This window comes from Poecilia mexicana, unplaced genomic scaffold (genome assembly GCF_051168715.1).
Source record: "Poecilia mexicana isolate PSO_F unplaced genomic scaffold, ASM5116871v1 scaffold_6, whole genome shotgun sequence".
Classification (NCBI taxonomy): domain Eukaryota; kingdom Metazoa; phylum Chordata; class Actinopteri; order Cyprinodontiformes; family Poeciliidae; genus Poecilia; species Poecilia mexicana.
The window spans coordinates 21,103,961-21,123,060 of record NW_028263375.1 but is presented as its reverse complement, the minus strand read 5'-3'; the positions used below and the strand labels follow the sequence as shown (position 1 = coordinate 21,123,060).

Here is a 19,100-nt window from a genome sequence, read left to right as displayed (position 1 = left end):
GAAAATATCAGAGCAAGAGCTAATGACGTAAACAAGAAAAGGTGCCAGGGTTGGGGTAAACATCCACTCACACACCCCAAGTCTTCCTTTTTCGTTGTGCTAATGAAGAAAAACTCAATCTAGCACACATTATAGTCAAGGCCCAGGGGCCAAAACTGGCCCACAATAGCTTGTTATGTGGCCCTCTATACTCTATAGGGCAACAGAACCTTCAAGGTTAACAGTTTTGTATTACATATTATTTTATCAATCAAATCAAAGCAGATTTAATCTGTGCACTGTAAACTTACATCGACGTGAAGAGATGTTCAATATAATTTAAATTAAAGAAGTACTGAACGCAGTCAGCCTCCGATTAATATGCCTGCAATCTGCTAATATTTTATCAGTATTTTCTGCCACAACTGGCCCCTTGAGGACATTCATGATCTTGATATGGCCCGAGCTGTAAATAATTTTGACACCTCTGATCTAGCAGACCGAATAGAAACAAAACAGATACAAACGACCCGACTGTGAATCACCTTGCTCATAATCAGACCGTGTATCACTAAATATGGGGTGTTATGGGTCGTTTTGTCTCGATGCAAATCAGAGAACAAACTCACAGGAGTCCGTTACATAATTTCTTGGACTTCACATGAGTTCATTCAGTTATTTTCCACTCCGCTACGAGAAGCTCGCCGCCGCTGGACGCCGTGCCGCACCGCGCACGGGCCGCGAGGGCGAGCTGGAATGCATTGACGTCAGAAGGAAGCTGCTGGGCACTGCGCGTGCACGCCCAGTTCTCATTGATTTAGCCGCTGCAGAAGCGGGCACGCGGCTCTTCAGCTGGAGAGAGTCGTATCAAGAAGAAGAAGAAGTGGAAAGAGTGGCTCCGCCAGGAACCGACATGGAGCGCAGCGAGGGAGCAGAACGAGGAGGCGATGATGCCGCTCGTCTCCGCGTCTGAATTCAGCGGTGACACCGAGGCTTTGGGAGGCTGCGGAGATACGGAGCCGCTTGCAGTTATCACGGGACATTTGCGCAACAATGGTAAGTTAGCGCCGCTGCTGCTGTTGTTTGTCCGACGTTGTAGCGGAGTGATGTTGCTGCGGAGGAGCAGATGAGCTGTTCAGCCAGGATGGTGACTGGGTGCCAAGTTGGGACTGCAGTTTGAACAGCTGGCCTCAAGTCCAGCTGAAACAAACTGATGCACACTAACCCTGTTAGTGTCATTTAAAAAGGAGGCCTGTCAGTGTGAACTTGGCCCAGTGAAGCTGTTTAAAGGGGTGTTAAAAAGGCTTGCAGCTCTGCTTGATGACGCTGCAAGTGATGAAGTGCTGCTGATGATGATCAAACTGATCAAATGTATTTATTTGAAAAGGACATTTGCTTATAAAACTAAAAAAAGGCTGTTATGGAAAGGCAAATTAAATAACACGAATAAGTGGTTGAATAAATTAGAACTAGATTGACTAGATTCAACCAAAGGTTAAACAAGATAAAAACAACAGATTGCAAACTGCACATATAGAAAATAAAATATATATATATATTTAAAACGTAACCACAAATATGCTGAACATGGAAAACATCTGGATCAGATTCAAGCAAAAGCTCTTTAAGACACAATATATGTGCTGAAAGATGCCAGATAATCACTAGAGATGCACAATTATTAATTATTACGATTATCAAATGCAAATTAACTCAAAAATAGAGGGGAATAAAGTGGGAAAGAGTACACAATTGATTCACTGCTGCATTTGTAAAGCCAAAAATCCAGTAAGAGTAACAAATGTTACAAGTGGAATGGTTTGGCATTGAGTGAAATAGTAATTTGATCCCTGAGCAAAACATGAATCTGAACTGTGTGAAGAAAGCTTCCATGATATGCACAGCAGCAAGACATTTTCCTTACTTGGTCACCAGATGTGTTTAGTCCTTAGAAGATATTTTTGGTCCACTCCTCTGTATATAAACTCTCTAATTCTTTGGGTTTCTTGGCTGGAGCTTGGTAACTCAAAGCTTCAGCTCCTTCCTCAGATCTTTTGTTAGACTGAGGTCTGGAGGGGGTGTTGTAAGCCACTCCATGACCTTAATGTGGTTCTTCTGGGGCCTCTCCTTTGTTGTGCTGGTGGTACTAATTTAATTTGACTCAAACACTTTGCCTTAAACTTTCTCTGAATCAGACAGCTAATACACCTGCTCATAAGATCAAAAATAGCATAAAGATAATTAAAAAATAAACAGAGATATGAATTAAGCTATAATGGAATCAAAATGACTGAACAAAACTTAAGTAAACATTTTTAAGGGAACATATTATCATGAACTAAACCTTTTAGAGTCCTTTGGAAGAAAAATGAGGCCGAAACATCACAGATTGTCAACTGTACGTAGTAATGTGTTTCTTCCATATTCCTACACGGAGCAGCACCTCCGTGTAGGAGGTCCATGTCTGTTGTCCTGGCGTAAACAAACAAAAACAATGACGTCGTTGCTCCAGATGTTGACGGTTGCGTTGATGAAGGTGGTGGTGGAGAACTCTCCACTCTGGGGATGGAGGATACAATCATGACATCACCAGGTTTAGTGTCGTCTCCTGACACAAACCCATGCTCACTTGGACTTGAGCGCCGTTATACATTACGGTTTCTTGTTACAGTATTGATTCGACGTGCCATTTGTGCTTTGGATGGTGATATTTGAGACAAACTCAAACACAAGCCCTCCAACATCAGAGACGATAACGGAATATTTCTCCCTCTGCTGCTCACATTGTGCTGTAATTCTGTAATCCGCTCTTGGTACTTAATCTAAACTTGTTCTGTCGTCTGTCTGCCATTGTTAAATGAAGTGGAACATTGGTCTACTTTTGGTCCGGTGTCTCGAGGGATGGGGCATTAACAGCAGCTGACCTCGTCTAAAGCCTTTCTCCCTTTGGGCCAGAGGCCAAAGTTGTCCTCACAGTCATTTCGTTTCATTGTTTTGTCTTTTTCTTTATCCTGCTAGGCAACCCCCCAGCATTGAGGAACTCTTGACTCAGCCAACTTCCCTCCACCCTTTTGTTTCAACCATGGACTCCTCGAGGGATTTGACCTCAGCCCTGGACGGGCCTGCGGACCCCAGAGGCTTCTCCGGTCGCTCCGATCTCAGCGGCCTCTACCATCTGGGCCGGACGCTGGGAAGGGGCCACTTTGCTGTTGTGAAACTGGGCCGTCATGTCAACACGGGGCAACTGGTGGCTGTGAAGATGATCGATAAGACTAAACTGGATGTCATGGCAACAAGCCACCTCTTACAAGAAGTCAGGTGAGAATTGATCATTACGTTTTAAATTTGTAATCAACTATTCTATGAGAAACGGATTCAAGAAATATTAATGATACTGTCAAAAAAGACATGAGAGAACAAGTCTATTTGAATGCATGCTGTGCTTGTCCTAGTGAAATTAGATAAAAATAATTTATATTTTACTTGAGGATACAATGAAAAAACTGGTGATTTTGGGGAATTCAAAAATAATAAGATAAAATTTCACGGTGTAGAAATTCTTTATTTCAATACAATTTACCACATAGTGCTTTGATATCAATAGTTGTTGGGGAAACACTAATTGCTTGGCTAGTGACCTGAATCAGACGATTTTCAAATTTATATTAAAATCTCTCAATAATCAGATTAAAATTTTTCCACACTGTAATCCCTCCACCCACGTCCTCATGTCTCTTTTTGTCGGAGGAAGGTCAGACTGGTGAGGCGTTTAAGCATCTTGGTGTATTTTGCACAAGTGACGATCAGGTAGAGTGAGAAATGGAAAAATTGAGGATTTGTCCTTTTTTATTGCCTCTTTAATTTGTAATGTTAAAAAGAAGAATGCAATGAAAGACAAAACTCTCGATTCACTGCATATTCGACCCTGACTGATCATTATGAATTATGAAGGGCTAAATTTATTCAGTTGACTCCACTGCAGTCACCATGTTTTACATGGAGCAGTTATCACCTCCAGAGTGATGAAGGGAGACAGAAGATAATGAGAAAGAAATCGGAAAAAAAACCTGTAAATGCTAGAAGTTACGGAAAAAAAAAGAAAACATAATCTGCAGTAAACTGAATTATCGTGACACAACAGTTTGACATCAACAGCAGTTCAAATTGATTTGGTGCAAATAAATAAATAAATAAATAAATAAATAAATAGAGATTCATGGACAGTGGTCAGAATTTGCTTGGTTCTCTTTGATTGGTGATCAGCATGTCAGATACTGAGAAACAAAGTTTTCCTAATCAGATCTAAGACCTCCTGTTCAAAGAGAGTTGTTCCTTTCTACTGCAGCCACATACATGCTTGGTATGAGCGATTGTCTCAAAGTTAATGACACGATGCATTCATCTGTCCTCGGTGGCCATACGCTCGTTTAGGAGGGATTGCTGCAAAGTCGGTGACCCAATGCAATCAGCTGAGTTTCCTAAAATAACTAGCCTTTTTTTTTTTTTTTTTTTTTTTTTTTTACTAACTAGCCTGACAAACAAGCAGCATTCATGCAAGAATGACTCTTGCCTGAGGTGTTGGTCATTAAATTGGTTTTGTATAAATAAACCAAATGTAGTTTAACTGGATTAAATTAGCATGGTGCCCTTTATTTTTAGAATTTAATGACAAATCAGATAAAAATAAAGGATATTTTCATGTATACATAGTCTCACCTCCTGAGACTAAACAACAGCTGGTAACTTGATGTTACAGACATCCTGACAATTCATTGTCATTTAGTGTTGAGAGTGGGCCGAAAAATGTGCATGCAAGTGAGCATGCACGGTTCTTTCTGTAGCATAATGTTGTGCTGTTAATAATAAAACATTCCTATTGTGAAGAAAACCGCCATCTGTCCACCTCTTTAACAAAAGGAATCACGAAAACATGACAAATCCACTCTGCAAAATGTACTCGCATACAAAGCACTTTTGTTTACATTTACACTAGAGCCACAGTTTGTATTTCTTGAATTGCAACATAAATCAACTATTGTTGCGCATTTGTAGGTGCATGAGGCTGGTGCAGCATCCCAACGTGGTTCGGCTCTACGAAGTCATCGACACTCCCACCACGCTCTACCTGGTCATGGAGCTGGCCGAAGGCGGTGACCTCTACGATTACATCCTGCGCCACGAAGGAGGCGTGGTGGAGGGCACCGCCAAGCGTCACTTTGCCCAGATTGTGCGAGCGGTGTCGTACTGCCACCAGCTGCACGTGGTGCACCGGGACCTGAAGCCGGAAAACGTGGTGTTTTTCCCCCAACAGGGCGCCGTCAAGCTGACAGACTTTGGCTTCAGCAATTTATTCCAGCCTGGGATGATGCTGGCCACCAGCTGTGGGTCGCTGGCTTATTCTGCTCCAGAGATCCTGCTGGGAGAGGAATATGATGCTCCAGCTGTGGGTGAGAAACTCAATCGTGTTTATTTCCACTAGAGAATGTTGGATTTGGATGATTGATTGTTTTTATTGTGGGTCTAAATCATTTTTGAAACATCAAAAACGCTTTAGTTTTTGAGGCATTCTAAATGTTTGCTTTAAGAAAACATTTTTTCCTGACCAAAAATTTCTACAAACTCTGAAAACTATCTACTATTAAGCTAATTCCGCAATCCTAGAATTGCAACTGACTCTCTCTGTAATTTTTTATTTCACTTTTGTACTCAAAACTATTAGATTTACTTAAATCTAATAGTCTTAGAGTTAATTCCTAGACAACAAGTTGTGGACAATTCGGAAAAATGGTTTGATTGTTGTTGCAGCCAATATTTGACATATGAACTAGATGCTAATATCAGTTCACATTTTGCAGCCCATGCAGGGCTTAAAAAAAAGTGAAATAAAGATTGACCCCCTTTATTTCAGGGGTCAGTCAACAGCCAACAAGATAAAAACGGCTTAAAAAATGATGAGTGTATGCGTTCATGTATACCCATGGTGGATTCATGAGAGTGCATTTCCAGTGCACTTAACTTATGAATGAAGTCTGCTGATTTAATTTGTCACTTATGGGAGCTGCTCAAAAACATTACAGTAAAGTAAAGAATAAAACCAGAGAGAAGGAGAGTTATTGTAGCACGTTTTGGCTTAAAAAGCTCTAGTTGTTACATTGGTATGATGGATGCAGTTGTCAGCAGCTCTAGTTCCACTAGAGCTATCTCAATAAAAGATGGCCCTCAAAAAGGCTTTTTTCCAGAGCAACTTCTCGAATTGGTAACTGTAAAAGGCTGCGTGTCCGTCTCTGCCCTCCTGACCCTGCGTGGGTATTCCTCTCGTGTTTTCGTGTTCGCTCCTCTTCGTTCACGTGCCGACGTGTGAATGCGCCGGGGTCTGAGCGCGTCTGCTGAGGATTAGTGTTTGTATTTGGGTCAGCCCGTTGTGAGCCAACCGGGCTCGTTCTGCACTGCAGCCCTCCCTGCAGAGCAGGTCGCAGAGCGGAAACGGGATGCTCTGTGCCTTTTCTGCTCGCTCTGATTGGGAAGGCTGCGCTGATTGTGGGATTTGACATTGCAGGAACAGAAGGGGAGCTGAGGGATTTGGTTTTATGTGTCCCATTTGTGGGGTTGGAGGAGGAGGAGAAGGGGGAGGGGGAGGGTGTCTGCCTCAGGGAGGTAGTGGTCTTATCTGCTAAGCTGGAATAGGCTGGATTTTTGTTTTGGCAGAATCTGGCCCACTTCTTTACTCTGGTCGCATCTGCACTGAATACAAATGCAACCCCACTGCAATTAATGCTCTCTTGTAGAAGGACATTTGGTGCATTTAAGTTGCAAATGGGCTCCAAATGACAGCATGTGTAATTTAAGTGCTTGTGAATTGTCTGTTTTTATTTTTCCATGTGACCTTGCCCCCGTGTAACAATGGGAGGGGTGATGAAGAAACGCAGCTCAACTTTCAGCACGACTCGCGAGTTGCATCAGTTCCTTTTTCCTCGGGTCGGTTCCTGTTTCTGAAGGGACGTCCTATTAAATACATTTTTTTATTAGCTCCTCTCAAGAACATGCTCTGCTTCGCTGCAAAGGAAGTGCACTTTCTCTGCCCTATTTTCATATCGTCCAGCGTGACTCAGCCTGTCGATAACACGGCTTTGTCATCGCTTCTATAGAAACGTACTCTTCTGACTCCCTCGCTCACGAGCACATATGTATTTATGGATGTAATCCTGAGCTGCACGCCGGAGGAGATGTCCCTCAGAGATGTCTCGGCTTAGTGAGATGACTCATAAACCGTCACAAACACCGCGACTGCTCTCTGTGCCGCTCTAAGCAGGCCTCCTTCACTGTACATGTGCGCTCTGTTTGACGTGTGTTTCATAAGAGGCAGAGAAAGAGGGAAGATGTTCACAAGGCGTAAAATGCAGTAATATGAGGTCGGTCCATAACTTTATACATGCAATCGGCTGCAAACCTAAGAGAACTGCTGACAGAGTTGTGAAATTCTTGTAATCCTGTCACATTCTTAAAGGGATAAGTTTTTTTTTTTTATTAGGGTCGTGTTGACTACTTTTGAGTAGTCACTATCTTTTCTACATTAGACATCACTTGGAAGAATTTCAAATTGGAGCAGCTGGGACACTCCCTATGTACAGAATGAAGATAAATAGGAGAAATGTAGAACTCCCCCTAAATCAGCTGATTAGCAAATACAGCTGATTTAGCTGCTCAATTTTCTCTTAAGGGGAGTTGAAAATACTGACTGCCTGTAAATACCCCCCTCACACACAATCCTCACTTTGAAAAGTTCAAACTTTGCCATTTTTAAAATAGCAAAATCTGAGCAGTGGGATGAACCGAGTCTGACAGTTTGCGTCCTCACACTCAGCTCCTCGGGTTAAAGTCTTTGCAAGTGTGAAAACACCTCATGACATCCCCTTAGCTTGCTGCCACAACACATGCACCTCTCATTTCTTTCTTGTTTTGTGGAAGCTGAAGGTCGGTTGCGAGGGGCACATGGAAAGCCCCCTGCACTCACAGATCCTGTTATAGATCAGGAAAGAGCAGCACAGCCGGAGAGGCATTTTTTTGTTGTTGTTGTAACAAAACCCCTTTGTGTTTTCACATCAACCTGAAGGCTGGTGATTTGTTTATACCAACAATTAATGTTCCAGTGCTTGGAAAGGACACCTTCGTCACAGCAACACAGTATAATAATAACAAAAAGAAAAAGTTAGCTTTGTAACAAAATCTACAAACAGAATTTTTTTAATACTCAGCATGTCCTGATGTTTTGTCTTATGTTCGCTTTGCACTAATTTGGAACGTGGACATAAGACAAGGATGTTCAAGAACTAAAGCTCGTCTTTCCCAAGCTAACCAGATGAAATATTTATTTTAAGATGCAATAATCACCACAGTCAGCCTCAGTATCACCCCTCAGCTGGTCACAATTATTAACAGTTCACATGTTCCCTCATGTCTCTTTATTCTCTTTAAAGAAGCTTAAAAGTCATCAGTTATCACATGTGGCGACGTCAGTACGACTATATGCACCTCAATAAAAGAGAACATTGTTGAAAATAACTTTTAACTAATGAAATATTTCCATCATTTATTCTTGTTGACCTTGATGATCACATCAAATGAAAACTGTAAAATTTAGTTCGTTAGAACTGAACTTACACAATACATTACCTTTTTTTTTTTTTTTTTCAAAGAAAAGTCAACCTCGTGTCAAGTATATCCACATACTTTACAGTTTACAGCCTATGGTTTTGCTGTAAACCATAGGCTTATGGTTTAACAACAAGGTCGTTGTTAAAGGTACTTTAACAACGACCTTCAGCTTGTCTGCGTTGTTGGTTCTGGTCTCTGTGACCTCGACAGTACGCCACAGTTCCTGCTGGGGCGTCGAGATTAAGAATGGAAGGGCGAAGGACCGGGCGTGGCAGAACGCATTGATAAAACTACCTATTAACAAACTGTTAAGATACTAAGACTTGTAAGCCATAGTCCTCGAAATGTACCTACAAAAACACTTCACCTATATCACTGCTTTTAATTATTCTCTATATTTTGAATTTAACGTTTTAATTATGCTCATTACTTTCACCCACATGCCATGTATACAGTGGTAAAAATTGCAGAAAACTAACCGATGTCACTATGCATCTGTTATATTTTATACAACAATGCATTGTTGGCTTTTGAGCCTTTCCATATAAAATATATTTCACAAAGAATTTTGCCTCTACAATGTAGATATTCTGTCTAAAACCTATACTTGTCACCTCAATCTAACATAATAACCTACTTGACAGTGTTCAAGGTAAAACATTTACCACAAAAATCTTTTACTTCCAAACCAAAATCAACTTATTGCTGCTTCAGATTGGCTGGATTCTTATGCAGCGTTCAGGTACATATTTCTTTTCTATTGTTCTCTGCTTATCTGAAGTCTTGTCAGACGGTCCAGGAGGGAAACCCACTCTTTCCCAGGTCTTCCCATGCCAGACCGGATACCTTTTTTTTTTTTTTGTGTACCCCATAAAAAGAACATCAGGGGTTTTTTTTAGCTATGAAAAGCCTTTTGCTGCCTTCCTAGAGGACAAACTGGTAGATTAATAGGAACATATGACATTCATAGTTAGGACTGAGAATGAAGGGTGAAAGTGAAATTGTTTTAGTTATGTAATTTGTAAAATGAAAAATGTTCCTTATCAGTCCGCCATAGTCAATGAATCAGAGGGTATTGTTAGTGCACTTTCCTCATACATTTCACATTACTGATGACCAGAAGGAAGGCGTGAGCCCGGTCTGGCTTCAGCTCCCGAGTATACGCCAAACGACGCCTTTTTTTTTCTTTTTTTCCCGTCTGAACTTGGATGGCCTTTTGTAACAGACCCTTTATGACGTATTTGCCCTTGAAATATGCACCTGAAAGGAAGTGCCTGTCTAATAAACCCACAGAGCCAGGATCTGCTGCTGAACTTTGAGCCAGTCCTGCAAAATTCTCAGTATTATCCGACCTGTTCAACCCTTTTTCACAGTCTGTCGGTTTGCAACTGCAAGCTTTTATTTTAATTATTTAATTGCAATTTGATGAGGGTCATTATTGTGTAATAACGCAGAAATGATATATGGCTTGCTAAACTATTTTTTTTCACTCAAGTGTTATTGTTATTTTTCTGCGCAGTATTTGTGAACATGAATTTTCAGATTCCTAATTTGATTTAGTTTATAATTGTATCAAACTCTGATTTCTGTTGATAGAGTGATCAGTGTTTTCATATGTTTAAACCTTCAAAGAAATGGATTGGACCAAATTTTATATAGGATTCAAAAATGGTTCTGAATACAAGTGCCACAAGATTGAAGATTTGAATTGGTAAAGAAGGTAATTTTTATTCCAAAGTGATGCTTTACTTTGTCTATTACATCAGATCTCAATAAAACACATACAAATTTGTGGTAATATGACCAAAAGCTACAAAGCTAACAGGTTGCGAATGCTTGACCAAGGCACTGTAAACCCTGACATATTTATACATTTAGCAGATGCCGTGTGTGTGTGTGTGTGTGTGTGTGTGTGTGTGTGTGTGTGTGTGTGTGCCGTCAGCGGCCCCACTAATGTGTGGTGGGAATGTGTGATATTCCCCAGTGAGAGGAAAGCACTCCCAGCACTCAAGAGGTTTCTCCTCCCTGTTGCGTAACGCAGCTCTGGATGGAGGTGAACGTGCGCTTGAGTGTACATTGTATGAGGAGAACTGAGGGCTTTTGTTTGGGCCCTCATGAGCTTAATATGGGACAGTGCCTGAATGCTTCATCAGCGCTGCTCCCAGTAATGCGAGTCCCTGGACAGAGGAGAAACTTATCGATTGTGTCCATGAATGGATCCATTTTGAATCGGAATAAAGCATCATGCATCAAGCTAAAAAGTCTGGCTTTCATATTGCGTGCTAACGTAAAAGAGACGCACAAAGTAGTTAGCATGAATAATTAGCATTTTTCACATGGTCAGAATCTCTGAAAAATAAAACTGTAGTTGCACACAACTGCAAAAAGATGTTTGAGTATGTAGAAATTTCATATTGTGATTGTCGTACAACTAACTCATAGTGTCTTGTTCCTGATTAGAAGGCACCTTTGCATGTTAGTTTTATTTGACTATTTTTAACTAAGATAAGCTAAAACTCATGATAAAACTAGTAGAAGCTCCAAGAACAAAGTAAGGAGTATCATGTTTAAAAAAGTCTTTAGTATCTTCACAAACCTAGATATGTGTGTGATATTTCTAGTGCCACGCCGGGGTTAAAACTGGAAGTGAACATTATGTGCCTGTGTTCCTGCCTCCAGTGTTTGGGAGAAACACAGAGAGAGGCAGGAAAGACAGAAGGATGATCGTTCTCAGAATAGCACACAACCACAAGGAGGCCTCTGTTTGTTACGGGCCTTCAGCCTTCAGCTCAGCTCGAGTGCATGTTCCCGTCTGGCTCACGCTGTCCTGAGTCTGCATTAAAACCACGCTTGCACCAGGATGCCAGAGGAAGGAAAGGGAGGAGACGGGAAAAAGAACAGAAGTGTCACAAGTGGTTAACGTGTGAATCTGTTTTTTTTTTTTTTTTTTTTCCAATCATGTTTTCCATCCAAGTCGTCTGCAGCTTGCTTCACTCAGACGTTTCCCCTTTCGCTAATTAGGAATTTAACTAAGTCAGATACTGGAAAGTTTCATGTTCAGCTCTTAATCTCTTCAATAAAAACGAACAAAAAAAACGACAACATTCCTAATAAGACAGCTCATGTCTTATTAGGAAATTTTAAAGTAAGCGAAACTAATGTTCAGCCATTTTACATGTATATTTTAAAATACTTTTTCCTTTAAGGACATAAACTAAGAGTCCCCATTTTTCTATTCAGCAGTGAAAATGCTGCACAAACCTGATCTAGCTTATACTTTGTAACACAATTGGTGTAGTTTTCTCATGTTGTAGCATTGTTCCCCTCGTTTGTGGGATTCTTTCATTTTAGATACAGGAAACTGTTAAACTATTCCCTGCGAGTTATTGTCTTTATTTCAATCAGTGGCTCCAATTGCTCACTAAGACTTGTGTGTTCCAGATATCTGGTCTCTTGGTGTGATCCTGTACATGCTGGTCTGTGGAGTCCCTCCCTTCCAGGAAACCAACGACAGCGAGACTCTGGTCATGATTCTGGACTGTCGCTACTCCGTCCCCGAACACGTTTCAGACGGCTGCAGAGAGTGAGTACACTGACGAGCTATAATCCATCCATACATGACAACATCAAGTCATTTTTAATATTTGTTGTGCCACTCGTACACATGTGGAATTTTTTATTTTATTTTTTATTGCAGTACCTTAATCGAACATTTAAACATTTACAAAAATCCAGCTTGTAATTAGACCTCTTGTATTCAGTGGATAAAAATCCCATGCTAGGAAGAAGTATTATACAAAATCAACTGAGCTACAATCATTGGTTTACTGGCAGAGGCCACCAGATGTTTTTAAAAAAAATGTGCTAATATCTCAGAAATGTCATAATGCTATGCGCTTGCCTTTATAAGAGAAAAAATGCCCACAGCATCATAGACTCTCCACCATGCTTAACAGTGGCCATGAGGTGCTTTTGCAACAAAGCGTCTTTTGTTTCTCACCAAGTTTTTCACCAACTGCCACTCCTCCAAATAAAGCACAACGCTCCAACAAAATACCTAGAATGATTATCAAAGTCCTCAAGTTTAGATATTTTAAAAGTAGGAGAGAAAAAGCTCGCTTCCCCAATAATTTGTTGCCATGCAGATGGTGCCCAATGACACTGATGGAGACTTTGTGATTTTTAAAAATTTTTTTTATGCAGTTCACCAACAGTGATCACCTTCTTTATGATCCTGTTTACTGTGGATGGTGGCAGTGACATGTGGCTCATATTCAGCATCGTTTGTCACAGTTTTAGCTCTTTGAAACTTTATAATCACATCTCTAGCTGTAGATATGAGCAAGTTTAGGGCAACAGCTGTGTTGTGACTTTTGCCTAACTTGAAGTGGTGTGTTGATGTTTATAGATGTGTTTTTTTTGTTTGTTTGTTTGTTTTGTTTTTTACATACAATTATTTAATTCTCCAGCCTGCTGCAAATTCAGTTTGGGCTAAAACTGACCATAACATTGTCATTAACATCTGTGAACCCCAACCCACAGTTCATCATCGTCAGTCATACAACTCGAGCATGCATGTCTGTCTTCACACTTAACCTCCATCCTTCACACCTCAAACCAAAACACACACACACACACACACACACTGTTCTCCCGGCTCCTGGAGCAGCAGGGTGAACTGAAAGGAGAGAAAAAATGGACGCTAAAATTATACTACGTTGCAGATTTTTATTCCCGCTGTGTTGACGAAACAAAGAAATAAACTACACCTGAAACACAGAACAAATTCAAAAAGCCATGTCAGCAAAATAGATAATTTTAAAGATCCAGCTCCTCCACTTATTTGCTGCATCTGTATGATTCTTCATACATTGCTGCAAGAAAGCCTTGTGTTATCAAGAAAATCTGGACGATTAGCTGTTTCAAGTTTTTCTTTCTTTCTCTTTTTTTTTTTAAATGCAAAAATCACAACAGGTAATTTGATTTTCTTGAGGCTTAATGCAAGAAGTGAAACCTGTGATTCACAAACTTTGCTTTAAGAGCAAAAAAACAAAAGTTATTATTCTTGTCTGGCTCTTACAGCTTTTTGAATAAACACCTTTAAACACTTTTTCTTGTTTATTTTTATTCCTCCAACCAAACGGGTCATTTGCAAAGATGTTCTGCAACATCTGACACCAGATTTATCATGTGACCTTAAACATCATCATTCATATGATGTATAATTAGGAACAGAGCTGAGAAGAAACGCGTTCCTTCACACATGCAGGTCTCAAACACAGAAGGTAGCAGTGTGGCGAGGGCATAGATTGAAGCCAGTTTAAGTCAATTAATGTGCGACTTTACAAAAGGATTGCAAACGTCGGGACGTTTCGTAAAATCGACAGTCAGAATTGTTACAGGTTGTAATATTTCAGCTGTGCTCACTGGATCCTAACGGGCCTCAAGAGTGCTGACAACATATTCCCCACACCGTTGCACCATTTCAGCTTTTTTACCACTCAGACAATACCAGCCCAAGTGATACCAACAACCACACCAAGCTAAAAGTTTTTCTTTCTCTCTGACGTACTGTTTGATTTCTCTAAGCTGTCTTCCCTACATCCAGCTTTAAATTGCTGCCAATTGATTGGCTTATGCACCGTTTATATTGACAAGTACTAGTTGAGCCTAACAGAGTTGCAGATGAGTGAATGCTCCCCTCTAGACAACATCTTTTTTTTCTGGGAACACTCTGTACATCTCGGCAAGACAATAAAAACCCACATTATTATAACACCACAGCTTATAGTCGATGAGCTGACATGTTGCGGTGAAAACAATCCAAGCTTTCTGACACTAAACACTCAATCAAAGGACCAAGGATGATGGAACAACTAGAACCAGACAAGATGTCTTGTGGGCATCAAATTCAAAATGATTCTTTTTTGAATGGGTGGGAATGGGGGCTGGATATTACAATTTCTGAGGATGCTCATATGACTACTTTACTATGTGAAATTGTGAATAGCATTTGTCTTTATAAGGTTCGTTAATCATTCTCTTCATAACTTACATTTTACACAACACCCCAGCTTTAATTTAATCCATTTTTTATATTCAGTTTGATCTCCAGGATGCTGCAGAAGGATCCGTGTTGCCGTGCGTCTCTCGATGAGATCGAGGCTCACCAGTGGCTGCAGGGCCTGGATGATGCCCTTCTCAGCCCTGAGGCGCCACCACACTGGGTAGCGGGGGCCCTCTCTGCCTCATCTTCCTCACTGTGCGCTCCAGAGTGTGGGGATCTGCTGGCTATGAGGACCCCCACTCAGCAGGCGTTTCCTGCCACATGGCAGCCCAGCCTCGGCTTCAGCCTCCGACCCGCTCCAGCTGAAGAGCCTCCTGTGGGTAAGAACGTTCCTGCACTGCAGCAGATCTGTGAAGAGGAGGAAGAGGAAGAGGACGAAGAAGAGCGGGTAGAATTGAGAGAACTGGAAGGGGAGGCTGAGGATGGGTTGGAGTGTGTGGAAGAAGGGGAAGAGTTAGGAAATACAGAAGAGGAAAAAGTAGAGGAGATGCAGAGAGAAAACGAAGACAGTGGCTGTGTGATTTCAGATCAGCCGGTCAGTCACCGGGATGAGACGCTCAGTCAGACATCTGAAGTCACTCTGGCATCCGAAGTCACTCCGTCCTCACCAGCTTTCCGGGTGTCTTGTTGTCAGCTGAACATCTCGAACAGGAAAAAGGGGCAGGATGAAGAGATGGAGCCAAACAACAACACGGGCAAACCGCCCCCACTCCTCCCAACTCCTGAATCCTGTCAGTCCTGCATCTCTGCGTCCTCCGCCAGCCTGAGGGAGAAAACGGAAAGGGAGGAAGAACTGAACGAGAAGAATGAGTCCACTGCAAAGTCTCTGGCCCAAAATCCACAAGGGAACCGGGACGAGTCGGTACCGAGGGCAGAGCAGGGGAAACGACACAGCATCAGGCTCCGAGACAGACTCTTCCAGTTCCCTTTGTGCGAGAAAGCCCTGGCCTTCAACATACCTTCACAGAACAAGCCCAAGATCCTGCCGCTGGCTCAGTACAACTGCTGCCACGTGCTGTAGCAAACGTTGGCTTCGGGGTCGCTCTCTCTGGGGACACGCGGCCTGCTTAGCAGTCAGCAGGTGGTTGAAGCCCGAACACAGACCTTGTGAAGTGGCACGCAGCTGAACTCTTCCGAGACGATGAGCAAAACAGCTCTCAGCAAGCAAACACGCCTGTACAGCTTCACAAACACCCACTTCCAACAGTGTGCTCATGTAATAAACATTACTTTAGTAAGAGTCAACAGTGAGATGTACCAAGGACTTAATTTCCATTTGCTGCTGTGTGAAGGAGAGACTGCAGAATAAAAAAAATAAAAATACTGTTTGTTCATTTGTAGCTTCAAGACAAAACTGCTCCAACCTCTATGGACTTGAAGAAGTTAGTGAGAGAAATATGAGGGCAAGATTTATTTTATTACATAAGCTAGAGACCATTTTGTTTGCTCGAAGGTGCCTATGAAGATTAAACGGATTCGTACTGCAGTCGGTCCAGTCCAGAGCAGATCCACTGTGCTGCATGTTATCAGCGAGATGCGTCATCAGCCACCTGCCAACTATTTTCTCAAATATATTTTAGATTATACACCAGAAAATGTGAAAAACTGAAGACGTTTTCATTTTACTGCAGAAAAAAAACAGATCTGATGCTTTTTTTCTTTCTGTATTTGGGTGTAAAATCATCGCAGTCCAAATCACGACCCCTTCACCACCGTGCTTGATAACTGGAGTGAGGCGTTTGCGCTGTACTTTGGTGTTCAATACGCGCAGTGCTTAGCATTGTGAGAAACATCTTACTGCAGCCCCAGTCCTCTTGACATTTTGTGATTAACTCAGATGCAGCTTTGAAAACCACTTTCATGCTGTGACATTAATTTTAAAGAGGAGAAGCTTTCTCCTTCAACTTTTCCAAACAAGGACAAACTTGTTCAGGCTTTTTTTTTTTTTTCTGTTCTCCTGTCATAATTTTTAATATTTTAGCACGCTAACTTAGGTGTGTACAGGATTGCAAGGGCTAAACCTGACATGAATTTACTGAGAAGATAGGCAACTGTCTTAAATGTTTTCCATACAAAAAAAATATTTCTCACTGGAGAATAACAGATCTTACAATCGTTCTCAGATTAATGGGTACAAACAATGAATTTTCAACGGTCATAGTTTAAGTCTTGTCGCGTTGGCATGGTGTCAGCAGAGCAGCAAATTACCAAAGCTTCTTGCTTGTATAGAAGTATTACTGCAATGTCTTTATGCTTCGGGTTGAACGAAGACCCCAGATAGCAAGTCCAACTATCAAAACAAATACAGAGTTCATTATTCCCATCTCATCAGCAAGGATTTATTGAAAACCTTCTAAAACTCAGTCATCATTGTCTCTTCAGTATTACTGAAAAATTCATTTCAGTAACTCTCGGATGTTTTCAATTCTTTTTCTGTTGTGATGATTTTCCTTTTTCTTTCTTTCTCTCTTTTTTTTTTTTTTACATTAAAACGCATTTAAAATTATAATACGACATCAGACCATTGAGACCAATTAAAAACATCATATTACAGAAATGTGGGCTCAATAAAAAGTATGTTTATTACCTACTGAAAGGTACTTTTAATCTGACAAGCGAGCCTCATCAGAATTCATGTTCTAATTTATTGAAAATCAGGCATAGGGAGCATGAAATGCATGGCACTTAAATAATCAGCTAACACTTATTGCCTCGAGTAATACGCATAGTGCAAGCAGTGATATTACGAAAATGATAGATGTGTCATTTATTGTGCAGCCCTAAAGTGTACTTAGTTTTTCCACACACGGCTTTGCTGATTTTACCTTGACCTTGTGTAATAAATATTGAGACAGTTTTAATCTGTGTCTCAATGGGAGGCTTTTTTACACTTTAGGTTAGATTTAGAACAATTTAGAAACTATGTCTGACATAAAAAAAAACACATCTTTTATCATGGCCTGACATGGGAAGCTGTTAACAAGGGGTATACTTTCTTGTGCCAGGACTGCTTTGTCCCTCCAGCTTTGGGTTCTATGTAGAACAAAATATTCGATAGAAGCGTTTGCTTTAATCTCCAGTGGAGATCCTTAGACTTGGATGGGAGATGTGTATTTTACACCCAAATACATGGTGGAAACATGTTAAGTGGCAAGGTTTTTCTTCAAGATTAATTGGATTAACTAGAATGAAGTATTTGGTGAGTGTGTGGTTTAAAACAAATCGTTAAGGAAAACCAATTGCAGGGTTGGTTTGACTTCAAGATGGTGTGATTTATCGACTGTCCAGCGTTTCACTTTTCTGCTGCATATGTTGTCACACCGGTTTCCAAGCTCTTAACATAAGCTCTTATGATAAAGACTGTTATGATATGATATGACACTGTATGTTACACGCCTGAGACTCGGGGAGACATGTGATCTGCTGCTCCCTTCTGTCCACAGTCTTATTAACTTAATAGCTTGTTGTGTATTAATAACAGGGATGCAGGTCTCCTGTACTTTTTGTTTTGAAAATATTTCCATAACTTTTCTTTTCTTAAGGGTATGATTTTTTTTTTAATAACAAGACAAATATATTAATTATCTGAACAGATGTGTGGGACTTTGCATGTTACTGCAGATATTTATCACAATATACCTCCAGGTGTCTTGGGTCTGACAGAACAGCCATTGTTTTTGCTCAACTGTTAATAATAACCCACTGAATGATGAATTGCACACAGTATGAACACTGTAGCCGGTAGCTTTCTGCAAGCAGTATCTGGGGACTCGTGTAGATTCAGGCCATCACACAATGACTTTTTACTGTGTAGCTGAAGAGTCCCTTTGTGTAGTATTATTTTACCATGTAACTGCCCTGTTTGTGCTATATTTTTCCACTGTTATGAAGAGAAGCAGGATCTGCTCAACGAACAGCATCCAGTGACTGTCACTGACATGTGATTGTTCGCTCCCAGCCTAAAAAAAGAGCGCCCGTCACGTGAAAATCCTATTATGACTCGTATCTCATCAGCCATGAAAGCTTCAAACCCGTGCAAAACGAGGGATAAAGTTATTTGTTCCTGCGTCCTGTCTCTCTTAATGTCTGCTGACCTGTATTTTAACCTGGATTGTGAACCTATTTTTCTCTATTTATTTATTAAAATGGATTAAAGCAACAGAATGGATTCATAAAGAGAGTTTTATTTCTAATGCACGCACTTAAAGATTTGGTTCTCAAAAAACATAGTTTTTTATCTGATTAGAAGCACTTTCCAGTGTATGACTGCCTTAAATTCTAAAAAATTACACTATAATTACAATTCAAGAATCACACTTTAAGAAGCAGCCAGAATCCAAAGGAAAAAAAAATTAAACGTATATTTCACCTTCTGAGAACTATTGAAAAATTACAAGACTGT

The 19,100-nt window shown here is 40.8% G+C and overlaps 1 protein-coding gene across 1 annotated transcript; it reads left to right on the top strand.

The window, feature by feature from the left end:
* The first annotated feature begins 590 nt into the window (after positions 1-590).
* On the top strand, positions 591-18,862 carry snrkb (SNF related kinase b). Its single transcript, XM_015009346.2, has 5 exons — positions 591-1,035; positions 2,998-3,297; positions 5,032-5,426; positions 12,073-12,214; positions 14,735-18,862. Exons 2-5 carry the CDS (start codon positions 3,062-3,064, stop codon positions 15,717-15,719), a joined length of 1,758 nt encoding a protein of 585 aa, XP_014864832.2. The 5' UTR covers positions 591-1,035; positions 2,998-3,061; the 3' UTR covers positions 15,720-18,862.
* Positions 18,863-19,100: the final 238 nt, after the last annotated feature.